The 24794-nt window shown below is 40.8% G+C and overlaps 1 protein-coding gene across 3 annotated transcripts in view; it reads left to right on the top strand.

Moving 5' to 3' along the window:
• The window catches only part of ADAMTS7 (ADAM metallopeptidase with thrombospondin type 1 motif 7), a 138188-nt gene that overhangs the window by 105514 nt on the left and 7880 nt on the right, over positions 1-24794 (top strand). For all 3 annotated transcript variants that reach the window (XM_077829171.1, XM_077829173.1, XM_077829172.1), the window contains one exon: positions 24512-24625. In XM_077829171.1, coding sequence (XP_077685297.1) covers positions 24512-24625 — 114 coding nt within the window. The remainder of the gene's footprint in view (positions 1-24511; positions 24626-24794) is intronic.

Raw genomic sequence — 24794 nt, forward strand, 5'->3', positions numbered from 1 at the left:
AATTTAACATTCCTTTCCTCTGCCACTCTTACCCCTCATCACTGTGCAGCTGGGCTGCCATAATTGCAGTTATGTACCTATTTAAATTTTGGAGGAAGCATATTTGTACTGTTCCTATACGGGGGAGTCTGAATTCCCAGGGGCATTTTGAAGAAACCTTGAGCGAGAAGCAGGACGGCCATATCAGGAGGAATAATAACTGCACAAACCACAGAGAGAAGGAGAGATCTCAGTTTCAGGAAAGTTTTGTGCTTGCAGTATCATTATCCAATGCCTACAGTTATACTTTGATTCCATCCAAAGCATTCTGTGGCCAGGTAGCATGATGAGTAGACTATGTAGTCAGCAAGTCATAGAAGTAATTCTGTCCAGAACATTTACAATACAAGAAATCACTTCTTGAATTTTCAATGCCTTCGATTATTTATAGCCATTATTATGCACATCCAAGTTATACCTTCATTCAATCTGCATCAGATCCGAGAAGCAGTCTCCTCCCGTGTGCCCCGCACACACCAAAATGGTGCCAAATTGTTAGAGCACATCTAGGTTGGTAAAAACATTGTTTTTAAATGTTTATAGTGTAACTTTTTAGAAGTAGATGAAAACTTCAAATAATATAATTGCACACACCTGTAAGGCTTAAACTAAAATTCTCCCACTCCCAAGATAAGTAGAAGTCTGGAGCTGGCAAGGGGTCCTCCCTTGGGCTGCTAGAATTCAGAAATAATTTGTGTACTATGAAATCTTCCTTTGTTCACCTGTGTGGGCTGCGGAGGCTGCACATTGCCAAGCAGGAGGGGGGCGCATCCTCTTCTCCTCCCTCTACCCAGTACTGCCTCATAGTATGACCTCATCAGTCCACAGGGACTGCGTGGATGATCTTCTCAAAAATCAAAGGCACTTCGCCATTCGAAAGGGAAATGTTGGTATCTTAGAAGCTCATAACTGAAGAGTTGTAAATACTAACTGGCTACTTCCAAAGAAATGTATCATGTCAACATTCACACATCTACATTTGCAAGAAGTTTGGTAGTGCTCTTAGGTGTATGTCATTATTTTACTTGGGTGCTCTGCATCACAGTAAGAAGTTATGTTGTGCATTATTTATTACATTTCAAAAGATCTAAAAGGCTCTCATAAGAATATCACATATAGGAAGGAGACCATCAAATGTACACTAAAGTAATGATCACTTATTAGGACTAATGGTTCTGATTGTGATCCCCTTACTTATACTGAGTAGTGGCGTACCGCAGAGTAATGCCACTGAAATCAACGGGCTACTTTTAGAGTAAGGTGCTACTCAGTGTGAATAGGGGTAAATGTTTCAAATAAAAAAAACTTTGCTAACAAAACCTAACCCTAATATAGGGTGAAGGAGAAACACCAGACAATTTGCAGTTTTCCTTTCTAGAAAATCTCTCATCTTGCTCTGTTGGTGATTTTTTATTGGACGAAGCCTGGCATATGTGGGATGGAAATCAGATAGAACAGATGCCAAATACATGTGCTTTCATTTCATGTCTTTCAATTCTCTCTCTGTTATCCTGAATTGTAGATCAGAATTTTATGATAAAAGTCTTTAATGAGCAGTGAGATAAACACTGCTTTAAGGAGAAAGATTTGAATCATAATATTGCTCACCATAAAGTTTGGCAGTAGAAAGAGCAGAGTAGAATTTCTTTCTTGTGAAACGTATCTGAATATTTCCATTCCTGTCCTTGAGGAAAGGTTAGCTCACTTAGCAGCAGCTTAAGTATTTATGAGTTCAGTGGAACTTCTGCATCACTTTCGCTCAGAGCCAAAACATCACTTGATGCTAGAGGAGAACTGGGCACTTTGGCTTAACTAAAATCATTTCACATTTCAGAGTAACAGCCGTGTTAGTCTGTATTCGCAAAAAAAAAAGGAGTACTTGTGGCACCTTAGCGACTAACCAATTTATTTGAGCATAAGCTTTTGTGAGCTACAGCATTGCATCTGATGAAGTGAGCTGTAGCTCACGAAAGCTCATGCTCAGATAAATTGGTTAGTCTCTAAGGTACCACAAGTACTCCTTTTCATTTCACATTTGTTTCCAATGTTCAAAAACTAGACAGAAGATGGAGTTACTCTGCCACAAAAGATGAGGCCTGGTAATGCACTGAGCTGCCTCTGGAGTCTGGAAAAGTAGGAAGAACAATTACAGCTGTTGTTGAACAGTGACAACTGTGATCTGTCGTGGGTGTAACTGGCACCGAGTAGGATGATTCTCAGAACTGAGCACAATCTCAGGATACACCGAGAAGACATTTCTGAATCAATGAACCCTCCCTCCATGTCTGCCATTTCAAGTTCAAGCTTCTTTCCTCACCCTTGAGGCCCTTTGCAGCTCTCCCTCTAACTACTGTCTTGTTACCTTACCTCTCTTCTCTTCACACTGCCAACAGTCCTAGCCTTAAACACCCGCCTGCCCATTGTCCCAGCTGCCTTTGTGCCTTCTTCCACACCACCCATTGTGCCTGGAACCATGCAATGGGCTGAGCAGGAAGGGCAGCAGGGCCCTCTCCTCCTTTAAAAACTTCTCAAGAGTTCTGCTGCAATGGCGCAAGAAATCAGCCAACAAGTGATGGCGAGGCTTCAGGCAACTCCAGGAAAAATGTATGGGTCAGAGCCTCAGTTGGTGTGAATCAATGTAGCTCTAGTCAGTGGCTTCAACGAAGCTGCATTGGTTTATACCATCTGAGTATATTTGCACATAAAAATTGTGCGTATACGTTGCATATATTTTAGTGTTTTCTTTCCCTTCTCTTTGTACGTCACTTGTCGTTTTAGAGCCAGACCCAGTGAAGCAACGCTGTTCACTTAGTGGGATTACTCATGGAATAAGGTGCTACGCACTTTAAGCCAGTGGTTCTCAACCAGGGGCACACATACCCTGTGGGTACGCAGAGGTCTTCCAGGGGGTACATCAACTCATCTAGATATTTGCCTAGTTTTACAACAGGCTGCATAAAAAGCTCTAACAAAGTCAGTAGAAATTAAACTTTCATATAGACAATGACTCGTTTATACTTCTCTACATACTATACTCTAAAATGTAAGGACAATATTTATATTCCAATTGATTTATTTTATAATTATATGGTAAAAATGAGAACGTCAGCAATTTTTTGAGTAACCGTGGCTGTGACATTTTTGTATTTTTATGTCTGATTTTGTAAGCAAGTAGTTTTTAAGTGAGGTGAAACTTGGGTACACAGGACAAATCAGCCTCCTGAAAGGGGTACAGTAGTCTGGAAAGGTTGAAAGCCATTGCTCTAAGCAACAGCATCAGATTTTACCCCTTAGATCTGTGTTTGTGCAGCACCTAGCACAATAACATCTTGATACTGATCGGAGCCTTCTGGGCACGACAGGAATAGGAGTAATAAAAAAAATTATTTTTAAACACTTGGGATGTACGAGGTGATTGGAAAAAGACAAATGTGGTTTTGATGATCAGGAAAAGGAAAGAAATTATCTTGTCAATTACAACGTATTTCAACCCCTCATCAAACAGACTATTAAGAGACTATGTGTGCGTTCATTAGAGGATAATGGAAACACTAGCAGTGAGCAGTTTGAGCTTACAGAGACCTAATCAGACCAGACAAATTTGATTGTTTTTCTGATAAAAATTCAGAATTAGTAAATGAAGGGAATGCATTAGATGTAATATACACAAACCGAGGAAAGCATTTGATCCAATGTCTCATGAAATCTTATTTGCAACATTAAATCAATTTGGCTCGGAAAGGAGCACTGTCGCATGGATTTCAAACTGGCTGATGTGCCACATACAAAGGCAATGTTAAACAGCAAACCATACAGCTCTAGGGACTAGCAGAGTGTTAATGAAGTTCATGGAAGTTACTAAATCAGGAGGTGATACAGATAGAAGTGAGGACAGAGATGTAATAAAGTGAATAGAAAGAAAGGCAGGAAATAACAGTATGATAGTCAGCTTGGTAATAGCCAATGAATCTATCTGGAGAACTATCGCTGCAATTTAGACAATCAGTGGGAGCCAGCAATCTGAAAAGCAGTAATGCAGAAGGAGATCTAAGTGTGATAATGGGCCGTAAGTTAGCTACAGGTTTACAATGCAGTATGGCAAGAAAAGAGACCAGTGGAATAGTGGCTACAGCATAAAAATATCAATGGCACAAAGGAGGGTAGTGATAACTTCTCTCTAGGATAATCTGGGAGACAGCACATGGACTATTGCATCCGGTTCTAAGTAAATAGATGTAGAGAAATTGGAGGGAGTTTAGAGAACAGTAAACATTATTAGGAGGCTGGAAGGTGTGCTTTGCACAAGAGCTAAACAGAGATATCTTGGCTAAGCAACAATTAAGTGGGAACATGAAAACCACCTACAAATCTCTGATGTGTGCAAACAGCAACAGGGGAATTGTCCTTTCAGAAATGCAAATCCGGAGCAACTCCACGGAAGGCACTTACGTTTCACCAGGGTAAAACTGGTTTGAAAGTAGCCCCGAGGGTGGAGGGGAATTGTTTAGTGTGGTACAAGGAGACAGAACTAGAAGTCATAGGATGTAGTTAAGAGAAGGGAAGTTGGAACTGAATATCAAAAGAAAACTTGCTGACAGGAAGATCGGTTAGATTGTGAAACAGCCACTCAATTCAGTGGTGATGTCCCATCACTTGAAATGGTTAAAACAAACCTGGCCTAAACACGAGAAAATGTGCCATCAAGCACAATCCTGCACTGACCCCTGGAGATGCTGGACTAGACCTGGACATTTCTGTCTCTAACCTGAACAATGCAGACTATTTACTGGCTTTATTTACTTACCTTGGCTACAGGCATAATGCTCTTTTATGTAACAGGGACTTTGTTTCTTCCTTGCTCCTTTCACCATCTGTCAAAGAAACATATACATGTGCCATGGTACCAGACAATCTCCTGTCTACTGGCAATCTCTCTGGGGCTGCCAGGGTTAACATTACTGAAAAGCAAAAGCAACATAATGAGAGGATTAGATGTCACCGATAATAGCCTGTTAAATATTAGTCGTCCTTATCACTTTAATGTGTCTGGAAAAGAGCTTTTTGTCTGCCCAGAAAGAAACATTGAACCCTTCAGAGTTTTGTTTAACAAAGAATGTATTAAAAGCTAGATCCAGTGCAAGCTACTTGTGCCTAGAGTTGAGAAGTTCAGCTGAAGGAGTGTATTGGGCCTTTGCTGTAGAATGGGACCCTGCCATCTAAATGAAGGCCCCCAGGCTACTATCTCTGGGGATGCAGAAGGGACTGCAAAACAAACAGAACCCCCAAAAAGTTAGAAATAGCAAACAAAAGACACAAAGAGACTCAACCTCCACTAGACCTGTATTTATCATCTCTTCGGCAAAGAAAATCCTTGGTGAAACTAGACAACCCGAGAAGTAACCTTGCCCATTTTTACATTTTCAGTAATTGGTGGAGTAGCTTACATACAATCCAGAGAAACCAATCCAAGCAATGTGAACCACTCATTTAATTTGCTGAGATCAAAGTTACTTGTAGCCTTAACTCATATTTATAGAGTTACAGCGACAAAAGACCATTAGATCATCTAGTCTAACCTGCTGTGTATCACAGACCCTTAAATTTCACCCCACTGCCCCTGTATTGACACAAATAACTGCTGTTTGGTTAAAGCGTATCCTTCCAGAAAGGCATCCAGTCTTGATCTGAAGATGTCAAGAAATGGAAAATCCACCACTGCCCTTCGTAGTTTGTTTCAGTGGTTAATCATTCTCACTGGTAAAATTGTGTGTCTTATTTCCAAATTGAATTGTCTGGCTTCAGCTTCCAGCCATGGGTTCTTTTTATGCCTTTCTTGGCTACATTAAAGACTCTTTAGAACCCGGTAAGTGTCTCCCTGTGAAGGTATTTATACCTGGCAATCGTATTTCCTCTCAGTCTTCTTTTTGATAAGCTAAACAGATTGAGCTCTAAGTCTCTCACTGTCCGCCATTTTCTCCAGCCTTCCAATCACTTTTATGGCTCTTTCCTACATCCCCTCCAATTTTTCAACATCCTTTTAAAAACGTGGACACCAGAACCATATGCAGGATTGTAGTCTCTCACCAATGCCCTATGCAGAGATAGTCACCTCACTGCTGCTACTCACTACTCCCCTGCTTAGACATCCCAGGATCACATTATCCCTTTCTGTCACAGCATCGCACTGGGCGCCCATGTTGAGCTGCTTGTCCACTATGACCCCTAAATCCTTGTCAGAGTTACTGCTTTCCAGGAAACAGCCCCCCCTTCTGTAGGCCAGGCCTGCATTCCTTGTTCTTAGATGTATCACTTTGAAATTAGCTGTATTAAAACACATTTTGTTTGAACAGGCCCCGCTGACCAAGCAATCTAGATTGTTCTGTGTGGCTAGTCCATCGTCCTTCATTACCACTCTGCCAATTTTTGTGTCACCACAAATGATAGCAGTGATTTTATATTTACTTCCAGAGCATTGATGAAAACATTGAAGAGCATTGGGCCTAGTATCAATCCCTGTGGAACCCCACTAGAAAGACCCCCATGCAGCAATGATCCCCGCTGACATCTACTTTGAGATCTCTCAGTTAGCCAGTTCTTATTCTTAGCCAGTGCTTTATCGATATTGTGTAGTGCTAATTTTTTAAAATCAGGATATTGTGTGGTACTCGTTCAAATGCCTTACAACCATCTCAGTAGATTACTTCTACTCCGTGCCCTTTATCAACCAAACTTGTAATCTCATCAAAGAATGAAATCAGGTTTTTTGATAAGACCTATTTTCCATAAAACCATGTTGACTGGCATTAATTATATTCCTAACCTTTAATTCTTTATTAGTTGAATCCTATATCATCTTTTCCACTGATTGATGTCAGTGTAATCAGCCTATCATTCCCAGGTCATCCTGCTTGCCCCTTTGTGAATATTGACACAACTTTAGCACTCTTCCAATTTTCTGGAATTTCCTGATATTCTAAGATTTATGAAGAATGAACATCAGAGGGCCAGAGATCACCTCAGCCAGCTCTTTTAGGACTGAGGTGCTAGTTATACAGGCCTGTTGCATTTAAAAATCTTTATTCCTACTAGATATTGTTTAACATCCTCCTTGGTTACTAATGAACTGAAAAGTACTTCATTATCTTCATGTGATACAGGTGAAATCCTTTATGTGAAATCCTGCTTTCTTCCAACAACAGAACAGAAATATTTATTGAACAATTCTGCCTTTTCTGTATCATTATTAATAATTTTACCATCTCCATCTGCTAATTGGCCTATAACATTGCTAGGATTTCTTTTGTTCCTAATATACTTTAAAAACCTCCTTATTGTCCTTAATCCTGCTAGCCTTGGATTTTTTCCTGATGTCTTTTGCTTCTCTTATCGATTTTCTAGACTTAATAAACTTCTAAATTTATATTGATTCCTAGCTCTTTCCCCTTTTTTTCAGTTATTATCAATTGTTATATATTGCTTTTTTATTGTTAATGGCTATCTTCAATTCACCACTGAATCAGGATAGGCTTTTAGCCAAAGGTGTCCTTTTTCTTGATTGTGTACTCATGGCTTTTTGGCCATCTAATAAACTCTTCTTAAAGAACTCCCAATATTCATTCACATCTTTCTGTCTAAATTTTTCCTCCCAGTCAATTTCACTCAATTTTCTTCACCTTTGAGAAATTAGCCCCTTTGAAGCACCAAGTATCTATATTACTAGTTGGGACTCTCTTCTCTTTGCCCATATTGAATGTCATCAGGTCATGATCCCTGCTCCCTAGGCAACCTCCAGACAGTCCAGTGATTAATTTATCTGTATCCATCATGATGAGGTCCAAAGTAAAGTTATGCCATGTTGGATGCAATAACTTTTGTATTAGAAAATTAACTTCTATATTTTTAGAAACGAATGCCGTTTCTCTACTGCTGCATGTACCTGTAAGTTCAAATCCATTTTGTTTCCATCGTAGGTGCAATGTAGAGTAGAGCCGTGCTACTAGAGGAGGGTCACACTTTTAAGGTTAGTTTTGTCATTACGTCAGGGCCCGTATGCTACTTCAGGCTTAATCTCATTAGATCTGTAATTAAGCTAAGTACCTTTGGACCTGATTAATACTGTATTGGATTGGAGAAGTCCAAAGAAAAAGAAGATAGGGAAATCTATATATGTGATATACCTTGGTTTTAGCAAAGCTTTTGATATGGTCTCCTACAGTATTCTTGCCAGCAAGTTAAAAAGTATGGATTGGATGAATGGACTAGAAGGTGGATAGAAAGCTGGCTAGATCGTCGGGCTCAGCAGGTAGTGATCAACGGCTTGATGTCTAGTTGGCCGCCGGTATCAAGCGGAGTGCGCCAGGGGTCGGTCCTGGGGCCGGTTTTGTTCAACATCTTCTTAATGATCTGGATGATGGGATGGTTTGCACCCTCAGCAAGTTTGCAGCGGTCTCTTCCAACCCTAATCTTCTATGATTCTAAGTGGTGTTTGTGATGTAATTAGGTGGCAGTCTTCCTCTGAGGTCCTGATCCAAAACCCATTGAAGTTAATGGGAGTCTTTCCGTTGACTAATGGGATTTGAATCAGATCTTTCATATGAAAAACCAATGGTCCTGATGATTTCTTGTAATTAATTATCTCCTTTCCAATAGCAGATGCTTTCTGTCCAGATTCCATAGGGGTAACAATTCCATTCTGCTTTTTGAAAGTCCCTTGTTGCTTCAATTAAATACAATCAGACCTGTCCCTTAACTGTCACGTAGGGTTATGTAGGGTTGCTGGCAGGGTTATAATCACTGGCTTGTTCCACCTCAAAGGTGGCTGCATTTTAGTGATAGGTAATCCCTGTCTGTACAGAGTCTGTAGTTCTATAAGGCACTTAAGGAATGTTCAATTAAATTCAATTAGTAATAGTAGTAAGGAAATGTTTTGTTATTTGAACAAACAAAGAAAGTGTATATCCTAGACTTTGCCAGAAACTACTATGGTGAGGGCCATATAAATACTGAGCTATATAGCTATGGATTTACTAGAATAAGCATTTGAGTACATGTTCAACACACAAATGTCTATTTAAAAAAACAAACCCTAAAGTTCTTGGTTAAAAATGACAAGGATGTTCAATATAGCTCAGGGCAGGAAACATCAGTGGGAAACACAAACATTTCCTGCCAAACTACGATGAGTAACAAAACCTTCACATGGCAGGAAGTGAGAGCTATGTAAATCCACAGGTAAAAGCTCCCAGAAAAAGGCATGAACATAAATTTGTATTCTCCTTTTTGTCTTTAAGCAGCTTTTACAGAACAGGAGTCATAAAGGCTGCAACATTTCTGTGTCTGTGTTAGAAGAACAGAGAACGTTTCTGTAAAATAAGCTCCCATGATATCAGCAAAATCATTTATTTCTCTTTCTGTGACTATGTTTATGTTGGCCATAAACATGCAAATAAATTCAGCACAGTTTAAAGGTTAAAAACATCATAATTCTAATTTTTAAAAGAGGCGGCAAAGAGATCAAAAATAAACAAACATCTCACTTTTAATTATCTCTACTCTAATTAAAGAGAATCAGAACAAATTAAAGCCAGAATCCTATTCGGTCTCCACGGTATAAATTAATTAATGATCGTATAGAAGTTATTTTTAAGCCAGCTTCTAATTTTAAATCCCCATCCAGCTGTGGGCAAAGATGATCGTATCTATCTGTGTCCTTACATGACCCACAGAACAGACAGATTGGAGAACCACACACACTTTCACAGAGTTATCCTCACAGCACCCCGCCGAGGCAGTAACGATTTATTAGCTCCTTTTACAGGTGGGAACCTGAGGTCCAGAGAAATTAAGTGACTGGTCCAAAGTCAAACCGGAAGCGTGTGGCAGAGCTAGGAGTTGAACCAAGATCTTTTGAGTCTCAGTCCATTGCCTGCACAAGAATACCCTTCATTTCTCCCCTGTGATGTTGAGAGGCTGCATATTGCAATGGTGGGCACAGTGTAAATGCTGTTGGTGATAAAATGTAGTCCATAAAGCTCTACGTTGGTCTAAAAGCTCTGCATCAGATCACACTCAAAGTTTTCATCATGACCATAAGGGCTAGAAGTTAAATTTATTTTTAAATGAAAGCTCAAATTCTGTGGGAACTGATGCTACCCTCAGGAACTGGTGGGCCAATGTGCCACTCCATGCCAGCACAAACCCACCTCACAACTGGAGCCAGTTGGAGAATTGTGGGAAGTGAAATAGGGAAAACAAGCCTCTGAAGTGTCCAGAGCTTCCAGTAAGTATCTGAACGTTCAGCTCCCTCTCCAAACTGCACTAAGTCACTAAAGCCTTCTGGGGTTCACCCATCACTGGTACAGGATCCCCAGATTTCCACTCATTTATGGTATTGTGTGCTATGCACACTGTATAGCTTCTCTTCCAAAGAAGCAATAGAAAAGCTAGTAGAGACACGTGGGAGGTTGTTCATGGGTCATTACCCAACCTGTTTCAAAATGCTTTCAAGTCAAAGTTTAGTTCAGGAGCTGTGTTGCTTAGCACATTGTCCACTTACAGTTGTATTACTGTTGGGCAAAACACACAGGTTTTATGTCCCCTCATGTGACTAGCAGTGTCTGCTGTAAGAATGCTTGGAACTGCAACAGCATGAAAAATGAATCACCTTTCACCCCTAGATGGAGCTAAATTTTTGGAGAGGGTGGTAGAAAAACACCCACAGTGCAGCTGTCCATGGGTAAATGGAAAATTTCAGTTTGCAAATGCTGGAAGCGTTTTCAGTTTCCAGTCACAAAATCCATTACCCCGCCCAAAAAATCCCTGTCTGTGGGTGTGCAGAGATGTTAGTCTTTGCCAATTGCTTTGCTGGTTGGGAACTTCCATTCAGCTATGAGCATTGCCTTCATATGAAAACCTCACAATTTCTTGTTGACTTTCAGAACTATTATCTGGATGTCACACTCTCGACCACAGTTCCTAGAAGATAAGAGCAGAAGCAGCTTTTGGAATATAGACAAGGCTGCCAGTGAGATAAGAGAGCCAGCAAATGCCTCGGTAAAGCTGGTTGCTGTGTGCCCTGTGTCTCTGCCCTACCCTTTTGAGCCCAGGAGCAATGCAGAGGGTCATCTCAGCCACATTAACCACTCCATCATCAGATAAGAATTTCTCCAAACACTTAGGCAGAAAATTGGAAAAGAACTATGTAGTGCATCTAGTTTTATTACAGCCTTGGAAGCAAACTAAGAAACAAATCCCATGGCAGGAGTACCAAGTAACAGGAGCCCTTTTATCTAGAAGGCAAAGCTGATTGAAACACAAGGGCAGCAGCTACTTTATATTCAAGCAAAATGTCCAGGGGTAAACAGAGGAGCATGTCCTCATGTCACAGTGAATGCCAGGAGATGCATAGTCATTGTGTGTGTGATTCCTTTTGTTCATATCTCATCTGTCCAGGATAAAATGACCCTTTATTATGATTTTTCAGAGCAGTAAGAATATTGCAGAGGTATTAGTGAAGTTGTCAATTAACTCATTCACTCCTACCGTGCTGCTGCAGAAACATGGTCTTGAGATTTGTTTATTTTTTAAGAGAGAATAAGAAAATAGTTCTTTGCTGATTAAATCAGCAGACCAGAAATATTGAGAGGACAAGTTCGCTTCGCTAGGATTTACTGTACCGTCTGCATTCTGTTCTCCGCCAAGAACGCTTTAGCACATTACCTGAAATTATTATAGGTCATTCAATGATGGGCCTGAGCTGCAGGGGTCCTAATTTTTTTTTTAATACCACTGTGAAACTTGGATGTGAGCCTGTGTTCGATCCTGAACGGTATGGAAATGTGTCCCAGCCAAGAACTGCGCAGCATTAACCCAATTTAAAAAAAGGAGGGGCCCAATTCACACAGAACCTAATGGGGAAGTGAGTGCAAAGGTGGCTTTATACCATGTTTATGTTATTCCCACCCCCATCCTGGAGCTGGCCTGGGGCCATTTTGGCCCATGCCACAATTTAGGGCAGCCTCAGGGCTGCTCTAAAGTGTGTTTGGCTGTCTAGAGCCCCATAACTTGGCCTTCATGTATCCCCATTGGAAAAGAGCATACCATTTAGTTTCCCAGTTCCTGGATGCCAGACTGACAAACGCGTTGATGTGCTGTGGTCAGAGTTAAGGATTGCATTATAGTGCAATCCTGAGAATGCGGGAGTGTCTCTGTACATGAGATTTATTTGTAGAGGGACAGTGCATACATGTGCTGTATGGGGTTTTGAGACATGTTAAAGAAGGATCCCTCACCTAGGCATTTCCTTGCTTTAAGGGTTTCTGTGGGTTGGTGACCCACCTTAATGTGTTCTTAGCTAAATTTTCACTTTTTGGGAGTTATATTATTTCTACGCAGATCCCTTAAACTTAAGGTGCAGCCCTAAAAAGAAGCTAATGCATTACACAGGCCACACAGCAAAGATGATCAAAACTCTTTCACACAGTATGAAAAGAAACAAAATCACTAAGCAGAGTTCCTTTCTAACAGAACAACAATTCCATCATCTCCTATGATTAATAATGAAAAGTCAGTCTTACTTTGTTGGGACTTGGATTTCCCCATTTTAGCCAGCACACTGTGGCTAAGAACACACTTTTTAAATGTCTGGTTCAAAGTACAGCTCCATATTACATGTAACTCTGTGGTGGATTTTCTGCTCAGGGGACCTATTAGTGAAACCATTTCTCCTTTGGAGCCAGAAGGCTAATTAGGATCTAGTGAAAAATGTATTAACAAATAGCATCAGGAGAGAAAGATCTGCTGTTGCCTAAGGGTTAAGATAGGCAGCTGGGATCTGTCAGCATTATTACCCTGGTCAGAAGTATAAACATGTTGGATAATGAGCAATGTATACATACAGAGTACCATTAAAATACTTTGTCAATTGTTGTGTCATTAAAACCAAACACTTCATTCCCTATACGTTGTCATCAACTTCTGTGTTTCTTTCCCTGATTCTCCCCACCACTGCCACTTGCCTTTTCATAGTAAATTTCACTTGCTGGAGTTAATTTAATTCAGGTGTGTTGAAGACCTATGTACCAGCTCCCCTAGAGCTGATGGGGATGGTCAGCCATGCCTATTCCTGAGATTTGTGCTGGAAATGGTCCACCTTGATTATCATGCACATTGTAGGGAGATTTCAGAGTAACAGCCGTGTTAGTCTGTCTTTGCAAAAAGAAAAGGAGTACTTGTGGCACCTTAGAGACTAACCAATTTATTTGAGCATGAGCTTTCGTGAGCTACAGCTCACTTCATCGGATGTAGGGAGAGTGGTCACTTTGGATGAACTATTACCAGCAGGAGAGTGAGTTTGTGTGTGTATGGGGGTGGGGGGGTGAGAAAACCTGGATTTGTGCAGGAAATGGCCCACCTTGATTATCATACACATTGTAGGGAGAGTGGTCGCTTTGGATGAGCTATTACCAGCAGGAGAGAGAGTTTGTGTGTGTGGTTTTTGGAGGGGGGTGGGGGGGGTGAGAAAACCTGGATTTGTGCTGGAAATGGCCCACCTTGATTATCATACACATTGTAGGGAGAGTGGTCGCTTTGGATAAGCTATTACCAGCAGGAGAGTGAGTTTGTGTGAGTGTGTTTTTTTTGGGGGGGGGGGGAGAAAACCTGGATTTGTGCTGGAAATGGCCCACCTTGATTATCATACACATTGTAAGGAGAGTGATCACTTTAGATAAGCTATTAGCAGCAGGAGAGTGGGGTGGGAGGAGGTATTTTTTCATGCTTTGTGTGTATATAAAAAGATCTTCTACACTTTCCACAGTATGCATCCGATGAAGTGAGCTGTAGCTCACGAAAGCTTCTGCTCAAATAAATTGGTTAGTCTCTCAGGTGCCGCAGGCACTGGACGAACACATTGAGACAGTCCCCACCCTGAAGAATTTATAGTGTAAATAGAAAGCAGGTATTATTATCCCCATTTTACAGATGTTTTAAAGGGCTTGATTCTCCACTGCCCTGTACCTTGTGTAAAGCAAGTGCACAATAGGTGTGCAATTTACTACTCTGGTTTGGTGGCCTTTAGATCTAGATCTGCCCGTAGTCTGGGGGTGTTGGGATCCCACTCTGAATTTCTCCAGAGTTTGTGCGTGTTTGGATTGTGGGGTGCGGGTGTGGGTTGGTTTGGGTCTATCTTGCACTGAAGCGTGTAACGTGGTATATATGCTCCTGGAACTTTTGTTGTTACTCCGAAAACAGGGCTAGTGGAGTCACAACAGCTGCATTGTTTTCTGATTTTAGTTCCTTCCTCTCCATAAGGCTATTTACACGGTGCAGTGCCTTGTTGCACTTGGTACTAGTTAGCAAGTAAGGTGAATATAAATGTAGTGTTTGAATGGGGCAGTGAAATAACGAAGGACTTTTCTACAAAGCTAAAGTTGGCCTCGAAGAAGGTGTATTAGAAATCACTGCAACACATTCCAATTTTCAGAATCATTTGTGCATATAAGTCTGTGTCCTATTCCATGGATGGGGAAACAGCAGTAAATGTGCCATTGAGTTTCCTTTATTTCTTGTGAAATACCAATAATATGCAGTCAACAATTGGTATTCCCAAATGATACTTTGTCATTGATTTAATGTAGGAGTGCTACCTGTTGGACACTTTAGAATTATTTATCACTGCACTCAGCAACATGAGGAGCATGGTAGCTGAACTAGCATGCTCTGACATAGGTAATACTGGTTGTTGTCTGCTGAGGTGAGGCGTATTGATGGAGGGGCATAGGAGAATGGCTTTAGGTGGGTGGACTTCACTCAGTATGGCAATCAATCCAGCATCTTTCATGGACACCAACTGCTTCTACGTTTTTTGTTTAAAGTACACACACGCCCTTTCAACCACAACACATCCTCAAGGCTGTGACTTTGTCCTCTTCTGTATTTGTGCAGCAAGCAGGAATGGCAGGGTGTTTACCAGGGGTGGGCTTTAGCTAGTAAAATCTTGATTTTTACTGCCCAGGAAACACTAGGCAGGCCCAGTTTAAGACATTTTTCTATTTTAAAAACAGTTTTATCAATAGACACCACATTATACATGTCATGACTCATATTTCCATTTTCAATATTAAATAAACAAAAGTCAAAATCAGTCGATTAGATGAAAACGCCAGTAATGCAGGGTGGTAGGCTTGCAGCATTAAGCAGTCAGAAGCAAGCAGAGTTGCAGATACCAGCCCAGGTCATTTGGCCATGCAGCGTTCTATAGCTGAAGACCAACTTTGATATAGTGGATAGACCGAGCCTAATCCTCAGTTTTGAATGGCTGTACCCAAAGTTTGAACAGATTAATTCTGGGCTTGCTGAACATGCTGGACACTGATGCAATTATTTTTCCCAGTTTCCTGATTTAACCAGGTTTAAGCTGATATTTACCAGTGTCCTGTCCTAAACTAGTTGCCAGCTCTAACATCAAATAGCACAACCGGGTAAATAATAATAAATTTAATAATGATCATTCAGATGCAACTGCCAAGAGGTATTTCATTCCCTAATTAGAACAGTAGATTTTTCATATCACAGGGTGAATGTCTTGTGCAATTTTTATTGAAGTGACCATGTTTTTTGACCAACTCATCCGGAAGATTCCCGCCCCACCCTCCCCACAAACAATCTCTGTGCAGATAACTTTAAAAACTAAATCCCAGTAGGCATTACTGCCTAGTGCATCCAATTAGAAGGCTGAAAGAATCTCTCTGTTTATCTTATGCTTTGCCTTACACCAGTCTGAATGTATAAGGACCTTTAGTGTTCTGGAGTCTCATCCTAAAAAGAATCTCAGTTGTTACAGTGATAGAACTCCTTTGCTGGCTATTTAAATAGCCCTGCAAAGGAGCCTCTCTTGAAAGCCTTTGATAAGGAGGCCTTTCAATGAGGAAGAGAGACCTAATCTGAGCAACAAAATATTAACCCTTACTTAACTAGTTTGAAAACATTCCAAAACACAAAGCCATTTTCCTAGCTCCGTTTTTTGGCATTTTTAGGAGACATACAGGAGAGAAGAGAAGAGCTAAAACTGTAGGGACAGGGGTTGCTACAGCTTCTGGCTAATCCACTGCCCAGATTTTTTGTACACAACTTGATTCTATAAAATTTGGAGAACAATAGAGGGGTTTTGGGGATGAAGGAGCCCAAGCTCAGGTCTGTAGCAGAGAATAAAAATATGTATTTCACCCCCAAAGTGCCACTTATGAAATCTGTGTTCAGAGCTACTCTGGTGGGTAATTCTCTGTTAAAATAGCCTTCAAAAGATAAAGGGAAAAAAACAAGAAGATTGGCCAATAATGTGATCATACAACAAATCTCCCCATCACTGAAAATTTCATTTAATTGGGAGACATCGGCATGCTCCTTAAAGCACTTCTCCCCTCCCCCCTCTGCCCCATTTTAAGAAATCATGCTTTATCTAAGGCTTCAGAATGTGGTGAACTCAGCCAACATTAATTAACACTTCCCCCTCCTCTAAAGCAATCCTGCTTCCTGCAACCTGGCGGTGTGTGCAACTCCTGTTGATATCAAAACAGAGAGATCAGTACATGCCACTAATAACGTAGGCCGAAATATCACTATCCCTTTTACCTTTGTAGTGTAAAAAATGTTGCTTATGCAAAATAGCTGCCCATGAAGATTTATTTGTTGCAATAAGAATATGATTATTTTCTCATTTTGGAGTTAATGCAACTTGCAAGAGTTTTGAGAATTCTTTAGTACATGTATTTAAATTGGTTTCATATTTTGGATAGGAAGTCACAGGGTCGCGTTAAGTGACTCATTTAGACATAGTTGGCTCTTTCTCCCCCTATTGTTCATACGGAATGAAATGAAAGAAAGGGCATTCATTTTTCATGAGTTTAAGAAAAGTCCTTCAGTTCTGGTTCTGCCTCAGCTCTTGGGAAAGGAGAATTTCTCTGTCATCAGATCCACAGACTGAAAAATGGATAATCCCTCTTAACCTCTCAAAAGACACAGGCATTTTTTTCCCTTTGTCTACAGTTCTCGAAGTCAGACACTTAGGAAGTGTTAGATGTAGGCTACGTAATTGGACTGTGCTTTAGTTCAGGGCGAGCTGTAGAATGGGACTGGTGTCACCTCTGACCTGGTGATGTCATCACTTGCGCTAGATGGGAACAGAGCACTTGCATTCAGAATGAAAACACTATTCTCCTTGGGGTCCGAATGTGTGACATCCTCCCCGCCCATCACTCTGTTATTTCTACACTGCTGCTGCCAGTGAAGAAGCCATGGTTTAAAGGGGCTGTTTCTTGTAATGTGTAACCCAGCTTAAAAGCAGATTTAGTGATCTCTGTTTACAATGTGTTTCTCTTTAACCACTTGATGGATTAGCCTCTCACAGCTATGAGCTGTCTGCAATTTTACAGCCATAGTTTCTTCTCCAAAATAATCATTTCCAGAAAGGAAAGGATAAAGCTGTGTAAACGCCTATATTACAAAAGAAAATAAAAATGTTACATAGTAAGTTGCGAGGAGCAAGAATGCAGCATGGACTAACAAGAGCCAGATCTTCTACATCGGTATACTGAGCTATAGCACATCATGGCCAAGATTTTCAGAAGTAAACCACTGAAGCTAGGCTCCTAATTCCATATTTCGAATAACTGGCCCGATTTTCAAAAGTGCTGAGCACCGTTGAGTTGAGCTGAATGTTCAGCTCTTATGCAAATCAGCCCGCTAGTTTGGGTGCCTCCGGAATCTAACTTTAGACACCCTGTATTGAAAATCTTGGCCCATGTTTCCATGGGTAAAACTCTCCTGGTTATTATCAGAAATACATTTAATCCACAAAGTCTTCAAGAGATTCTGCTGTCTCTCTGTTAAACCTCTCTGCGACACAGAAAATTACCAGGTCTTTGGAAAGTCTTTGATTTGCTTCTCCCAAAATAATTCACATTTTACAGTTCCTTGCAAGAAGTGCACACTTAGTTGCAAACCACCCTTTTTGCACTTACCAGCAAAGCATTGTGTGTGCTTCCCATGCAGGAAATGGTGCACGTCTTAAAGAAGCCAAAAATTGGAATCCAATATGTTCACTGGGCTGTAGCTCCTATGAATGTGTCGGGTTTTGGATTCCTGTATGCACAGGCGCTGGAACTAAGAGTGCTGGGGGTGTTGCTGCACCCCGTGGTTTTCATCATATACACGGTTTGCAGTTTGGTTCAATGGCTCTCAGCATCCCCACTATACAAATTTTTCCAGCCCCCCTGCCTGTATGCAGCATGCAGCCCAAGATGCTTGTAAAAAGCATGAGGGAAGACAGGTCTCTTTATGGCTTAGATTAATGGACTTTCCAGTTTATAAGTCTGGCCAACAAACCCTTGCATGAGGATAGCCACCAAAATAAGAAAAGGAATTAGTATAATAGCATTGTGGCTGTTCCTGTACAAATGTTAAACACATTGCAAGGTAATCTATGGTAATCAGCTTTTTTTAAAGGGAATTTAGTGCTGACTGAACAAGTCAACAGTAATGCAAGTTTCCCCACACAACTCTGCACGGTGTTGTATTTCGGCCACTGAAAATAAATCGGATATTATTATTTGTATTACAGTTAGCAGCTAGAGGTTCCAGCCAACACCTGAGCTCTAATGTGCTGGGTGCTGTATAGACAAGGCATAAGGGACAGATGTAAACACTTTTCAGTCCCTACCGCCTCAAATTCCCTCATCTAGAAAGAGTCCCCCTCAAGGAGAATAGCAACAGGCTCAGAATCAAGGAACAGAATCTAAAGAAATGGAAGGTTTCAGAGTAACAGTCGTGTTAGTCTGTATTCGCAAAAAGAAAAGGAGTACTTGTGGCACTTTAGAGACTAACCAATTTATTTGAGCATGAGCTTTCGTGAGCTACAGCTCACTTCATCGGATGCAGCTGTAGCTCACGAAAGCTCATGCTCAAATAAATTGGTTCGTCTCTAAGGTGCCACAAGTACTCCTTTTCTTTTTAAAGAAATGGAAGTTGTGTCTTTATTTTTCTCCCTATCGCTTCCAGGGCTCTGATGTGACTAGCCCATAAACATGAATTGTATTTATTCTCGATCATCTCAGCCTGCCACAGTCCATGCATGAGATCCTGCCTAAATGCTATGGTGATAGTCCCTTTAGAAATGCACACACAGGGGACTCTGATATCAGTTGTGATGGAAAGTAATCAACAACAAAGGTGTTAAACCATTTTCTTTAATGACAGTCCACAAGAGAGTCTAGTTTCCTGGTTGCAGGCATACAATGTGCACCCTGGCCTCTGCACGGTAACCCTGTATTTACACAGCGTCCTTATCAGACGTTGGAGTGTAGTAGTTCATTGGGCTTAATCACTATAGGACAAGGACCAAAAACGAAAATGGGGGACAGCAGGGCAGGAAGCTTATATCACTTAATTTATACATTTCTTTTTGTAGCTGTGCACGCTCCAAGTATTTTATCTTCTCCCTCTTAATACAGTGACCAAGGACAGAGCTTATTTTAAAAGGTCAGAAAACTATAAAGAGAAGTACATATTTTCTCTCTCTCAGTTTCACACACAGATATACATTTGCCAAGATGAACAATATCTATATATTCAGCTAAAGAGGCTATCAAAGGCTGGATTAAAGACGGACATAATGGGATGATATTTTGGAGAGGGGGGGCAAATTTTCAATGGAGTTCTGCCAATCCGTGTGATCTACAGCCTATCAGATAGAAAGAGCCAACATGGACTTCATCACAATTAAGCCAACATATTGCCACATGCTTACTTGCTCTCTAATAAATCTATTTTTAAAACAACAGCTGTTACATCTGGAGCATTTCACGAATGCTTGAGCAGAGCTGAGCTATGAGTGGGAATGACAGCAGGCCCCAATCCTGCAGGTGACCCCAACGTGGCAGCTCTGAAGTCAACAGGGCTCCATGGGAGCACAGAGCTCTGCCCACCCAGAGACAATTGCAGGATCAGGACTTTATTCTGTACAAGCTGAAACCCAGAGGAAAAATATCCACAAGTCCTCTCAGTAATGAATCCAACCCATATTCTCTAGTTATAATTCCAATGTAATTAGAATCACAGGACTGGAAGGGACCTCAAGAGGTCATCTAGTCCAGTCCCCTACACTCATGGCAGGACTAAGTATTATCGAGACCAACCCTGACAGGTGTTTGCCCAACTTGCTCTCAAAAACCTCTAGTGATGGAGATTCCACAACCTCCCTAGGCAATTTAAGTCCATTGCTTCTTGTCCTATCCTCAGAGGTTAAGGAGAACATTTTTTCCCCCTCCTCCTTGTAACAACCTTTTATGTACTTGCAAACAGTTGTGTGCCCTGTCAGCCTTCTCTTCTCCAGACTAAGCAAACCCCATTTTTTCCAATTTTCCCTCATAGGTCATGTTTTCTAGACCTTTAATTGTTTTTATTGCTCTTCTCTGGACTTCTGTGTGCCCTGTCAGCCTTCTCTTCTCCAGACTAAGCAAACCCCATTTTTTCCAATTTTCCCTCATAGGTCATGTTTTCTAGACCTTTAATTGTTTTTATTGCTCTTCTCTGGACTTCTGTCTTTCCTTAAATTTGGCACCCAAAACTGGACACAATACTCCAGTTGAGGCCTAATCAGCACAGAGCAGAGTGGAAGATATTGCTTCTCATGTCTTGCTTACAACACTCCTGATAATACATCCCAGAATGATGTTTGCTTTTTTTGCAACAGTGTTATACTGTTCACTCATATTTAGCTTGTGATACACTTATGACCCACAGATCCCTTTCCGCAATACTCCTTCCTAGGCAGTCATTTCCCATTTTGTATGTGTGCAACTGATTGTTCCTTCCTAAGTGGAGCACTTTGCATTTGTCCTTAGAGAATTTCATCCTATTTACTTCAGACCATTTGTCCAGTTTATCCAGATCATTTTTAATTTTAATCCTATCCTCCAAAGCATTTGTAACCACTCCCAGCTTGGTATCATCCTCAAACTTTATAAGTGTACTCTGTATGCCATTATCTAAATCATTGATGAAGATATTGAACAGAACCAGACCCAGAACTGATCCCTGTGGGACCCCACTCGATATGTCCTTCCAGCTTGACTGTGAACCACTGATGATTACTCTCTGGGAATGGTTTTCCAACCCATTATGCATCCACCTTACTGAAGCTCCATCTAGGTTGTATTTTCCTAGTTTGTTTAGGAATAGGTCATGCAAGACAGTATCCAAAGCCATACTATAGTAAAAATATACCACATCTACTGCTTCTTAATCATATCTATTCATCTTTGAATTATTTTCTTTAGAGTAACCAAATTTAAACTGTTGAATTCTCCTTGAAAAAATAAAACATTAGCTGATTTACCTTGAATATCTTTTAACAATTTAAGAAATAGCAGTTGGTTTCTAATCTCAGTGGTCCATCAGAGGGAGCAATGCAGTCATGCATTAGGTTGTGCCTTTATAAGAAATATTACAAACCTGGGTCCATATCTTGCTATCTTCCTATGGAAAATATAACAGATTTCTGTGGGAGTTCTGCACTCAGAAGAATGTGCCCCGTAATAAACAGGGTAGGTTAGGATTGTTGATTTATTTACTTGTAGCGATTGCTCACCCAGTGCAATTTGTACAATTCAGTAGGTCAAAGGACCATGCTGAAAATGGTTTCAGAGTAGCCGCCGTGTTAGTCTGTATTCGCAAAAAGAAAAGGAGTACTTGTGGCACCTTAGAGACTAACCAATTTATTGGAGCATGAGCTTTCGTGAGCTACAGCTCACTTCGTCGGATGCATTCAGTGGGAAATACAGTGAGGAGATTTATATACACACAGAACATGAAAAAATGGGTGTTATCATAAGTGATCACTCTCCTTACAGTGTGTATGATAACACCCATTTTTTCATGTTCTCATGTTTCAAGGGTGGATGTGGTGTGTTAATACCAATGCATCTCACACTGGATACATGACTGAAAAGAGATAGGAAGTTAGTTTTTAAAAACAAAAAAATGTCTTCTGGCTAGAAGTCCCAGTGCTTCTAGACTGACATTCTGAGATGGGACTGCCTCAGCATTAGAAAAATCCAATCACAACTTTACCATTGCATAGGTGAGAAAATATGTTACATGAGAGCGAGGGATATATATAGAGAGAGGTATATAGGTGTGTGTATATAGGTATATATAATTCATTTGTGTACACACAAATACACACACACCAGTACATACATATATAAAATTTTCTGTGATAAGGTTTGCACAATTAATTTTAATATGGAAATAGAGTCTGGGCAGCTCTATGAGAGGCAGGAGACTGGGATAATACTTTTTAAAGTCAGAACTGGGACTCAGAAAATCACAAAGGCCAGAGGTCAGAAGCTTAATTCTCTGGTTTTGCCAACTCAGCTCAACGCTGAACTTTTCCTTGTTATTACAAAACCTATACCAGGAAGTTTTTCCCCCCTCCAGCATAAAAGTAAATGCCTATGTCTGAATGGCAGCCATTTAAATGAAATTTAAAGTGACTTTCATGCCAACTTGAAAAAACAAAACAAGTTTTCAGTTCCTAACATGTCAGCACAGCCCTGGCTTTAGCCAGCCCCCCTTCCCCCCCCGCCTTTTTTTTTAAGCAATTGCTCTAGACTAATGTTTGGAATAAACTTGTAATTTGGGATTTGCATCCAGATCGCTAGTTAGGATTCTAAAGAAATAAATACAAAGATTTAACTGAAAGCAGGGCTAAATCACAGGACGCCCTCTAGAGATCTGGAAAAGTAGATTTTTTTTCCCAGCACAGGAACAAGCATCTTTCTTTCCGTGGCTGTTAAGTAAGGATAACAAACTAGGGGCAGGTTCGTAATGGTCCTTAATTCCTGTGGTTGTTTGTTCCACAGCCTGAGGCCAGACCTTGACAGTGCTCAGTCTGCTGTACAGACCCAGTTTAGCCTGCTGGTAGAAAGCTCCATTTTGCCTGAGGAGCAGAGCTGACAAACACAATCTTCATCATGGAGCTTTAGGCTCTTTTAAATATCCTGGGCCCAGGCCATTGAGAACCATGAGGATAAGAACCAAAAACTTGACTAACTCTCTATTCTATTGGAAGCCGGTGCAGAGAGCAGAGAACAGGTTTGATGTGCTCACGGTAGCCATTGCTGAGAAGATGCACTTCCACGTTCTTGTACTATTTGGAGTTTCCATAGGGAAGGTGATTTCCTGCCCAGATCTATTGCTTTGCTGTAGTCCAGCCAGGAGGTGACAAAGGTGTGCATAACCAAGGCCAGGTCATCGTCCACCAAGGTGGGATGGAGTCTCCTACCCAACCGTCAGTGTGCTATGCAACAATCTTTTCAACTCTGTAATCTCTGATGATATAATTAATCTAATCTTCTTGAGGACAAGAGTAGACCCCTTGCAAGTTATCAGTGTACAGGGACAATAAATGCAATAGAGGGGTCACCACTTGGCTCACACACAAAAATTGAAGCCAAGTGAAAAGTAAGGTAGGCAGGAAAGTTATTGTGACAGTGTGTGTAACACGTGGCCAAACACCACCTTCAGGTAAATCATCTGGAATAAATCTTTTTTTGTTGTTGTTCGATAAAAATCACACCTTTGTGGCTAACACATGTGTAAACAGTGGAATATCAAATATGAGTAAGAAGCTGGTGTTACCTCGAACACGGCATTAGGGAGACCATTAATGAAATATTGTATTCAGTTCTGGGGTCTGCAGTTTAAAAAGGATCAGACAAATTGGAAAGGGTTAAAAAAAGAGCTACAAGAATGATTAGCGATCACACAGTGGAAGCCTAAAGAAGCTCAAGCTACTTAGCTTAGTAAGGAGAAGTTTAGAAGTGACTGGACTGTAACCTACAAGTACCTACATGGGGAGAAGATTTCTGATAGCAGATGGTTCTTTAACAACAGACATAGGCATAATTAGATCCAGTGGCTGGAAGCAAGACTAGAAACAAGATCCAACATTCTAACAGCGAGGGTAATTAATCATTGGAACAGCTCATCAAGGGATGTGGTAGGATCTCCTTCATTTGAAGTCTCATAAGCAAGACTGGAAGGCTTTCTAAAAGTTGTAGCTTAGCACAGTTAGAAGTTAAGGGCTTGATACAGGAATTAGCTGGTGAAATTATCTGGCCTGTATTATGCAGAAAGTCAGACTATGATCATGATGGTTCTTTCTGGCCTTGAAATTCTATGAATCTATAAATAATGGAAACATTGGAAAAAATACACAGTGCCCAATGGATGTCAATCTCAGTATGTCCCCTCGACGCTTTAGTGCTCGTTGCCCAAGGCTGCAGTACAAATCTTATGGGAATTCTGGCTAGCTAGAGCGCTGGACGGCTACAGCACTGGGTATTTTTTAGGCAAGCTGTTTCAACCTCTTTGCGATATTTTTGTTTTTTCGTTTCCACCTATTTAACCTCAGTGCTTAATGAACATTATGGAGAGCTCAAGAGCTGTCATCTTTGCAACATCCCTACAGAGGACACTTCTTCTTCTCCTCTCTTCTGTTCAGTGTCACTTTCAAAGCGGAAGTTCTGTAAGTACTGAGATTTTAGAGGCAAAACTGAGAAATTCCACAGGAACCTGAAATTCAGCAGGTTTGGGTTAACCTGAGGTCATTCCTCTTGTTGAAGAGTAAATGATTACTGAACCCTGTAGAGGTGAAATGGTTTCACTTGCGTAAGTGACTGAGATAATGGCATAAG

The sequence above is a fragment of the Eretmochelys imbricata genome, chromosome 10 (assembly GCF_965152235.1).
Source record: "Eretmochelys imbricata isolate rEreImb1 chromosome 10, rEreImb1.hap1, whole genome shotgun sequence".
Lineage (NCBI taxonomy): Eukaryota > Metazoa > Chordata > Testudines > Cheloniidae > Eretmochelys > Eretmochelys imbricata.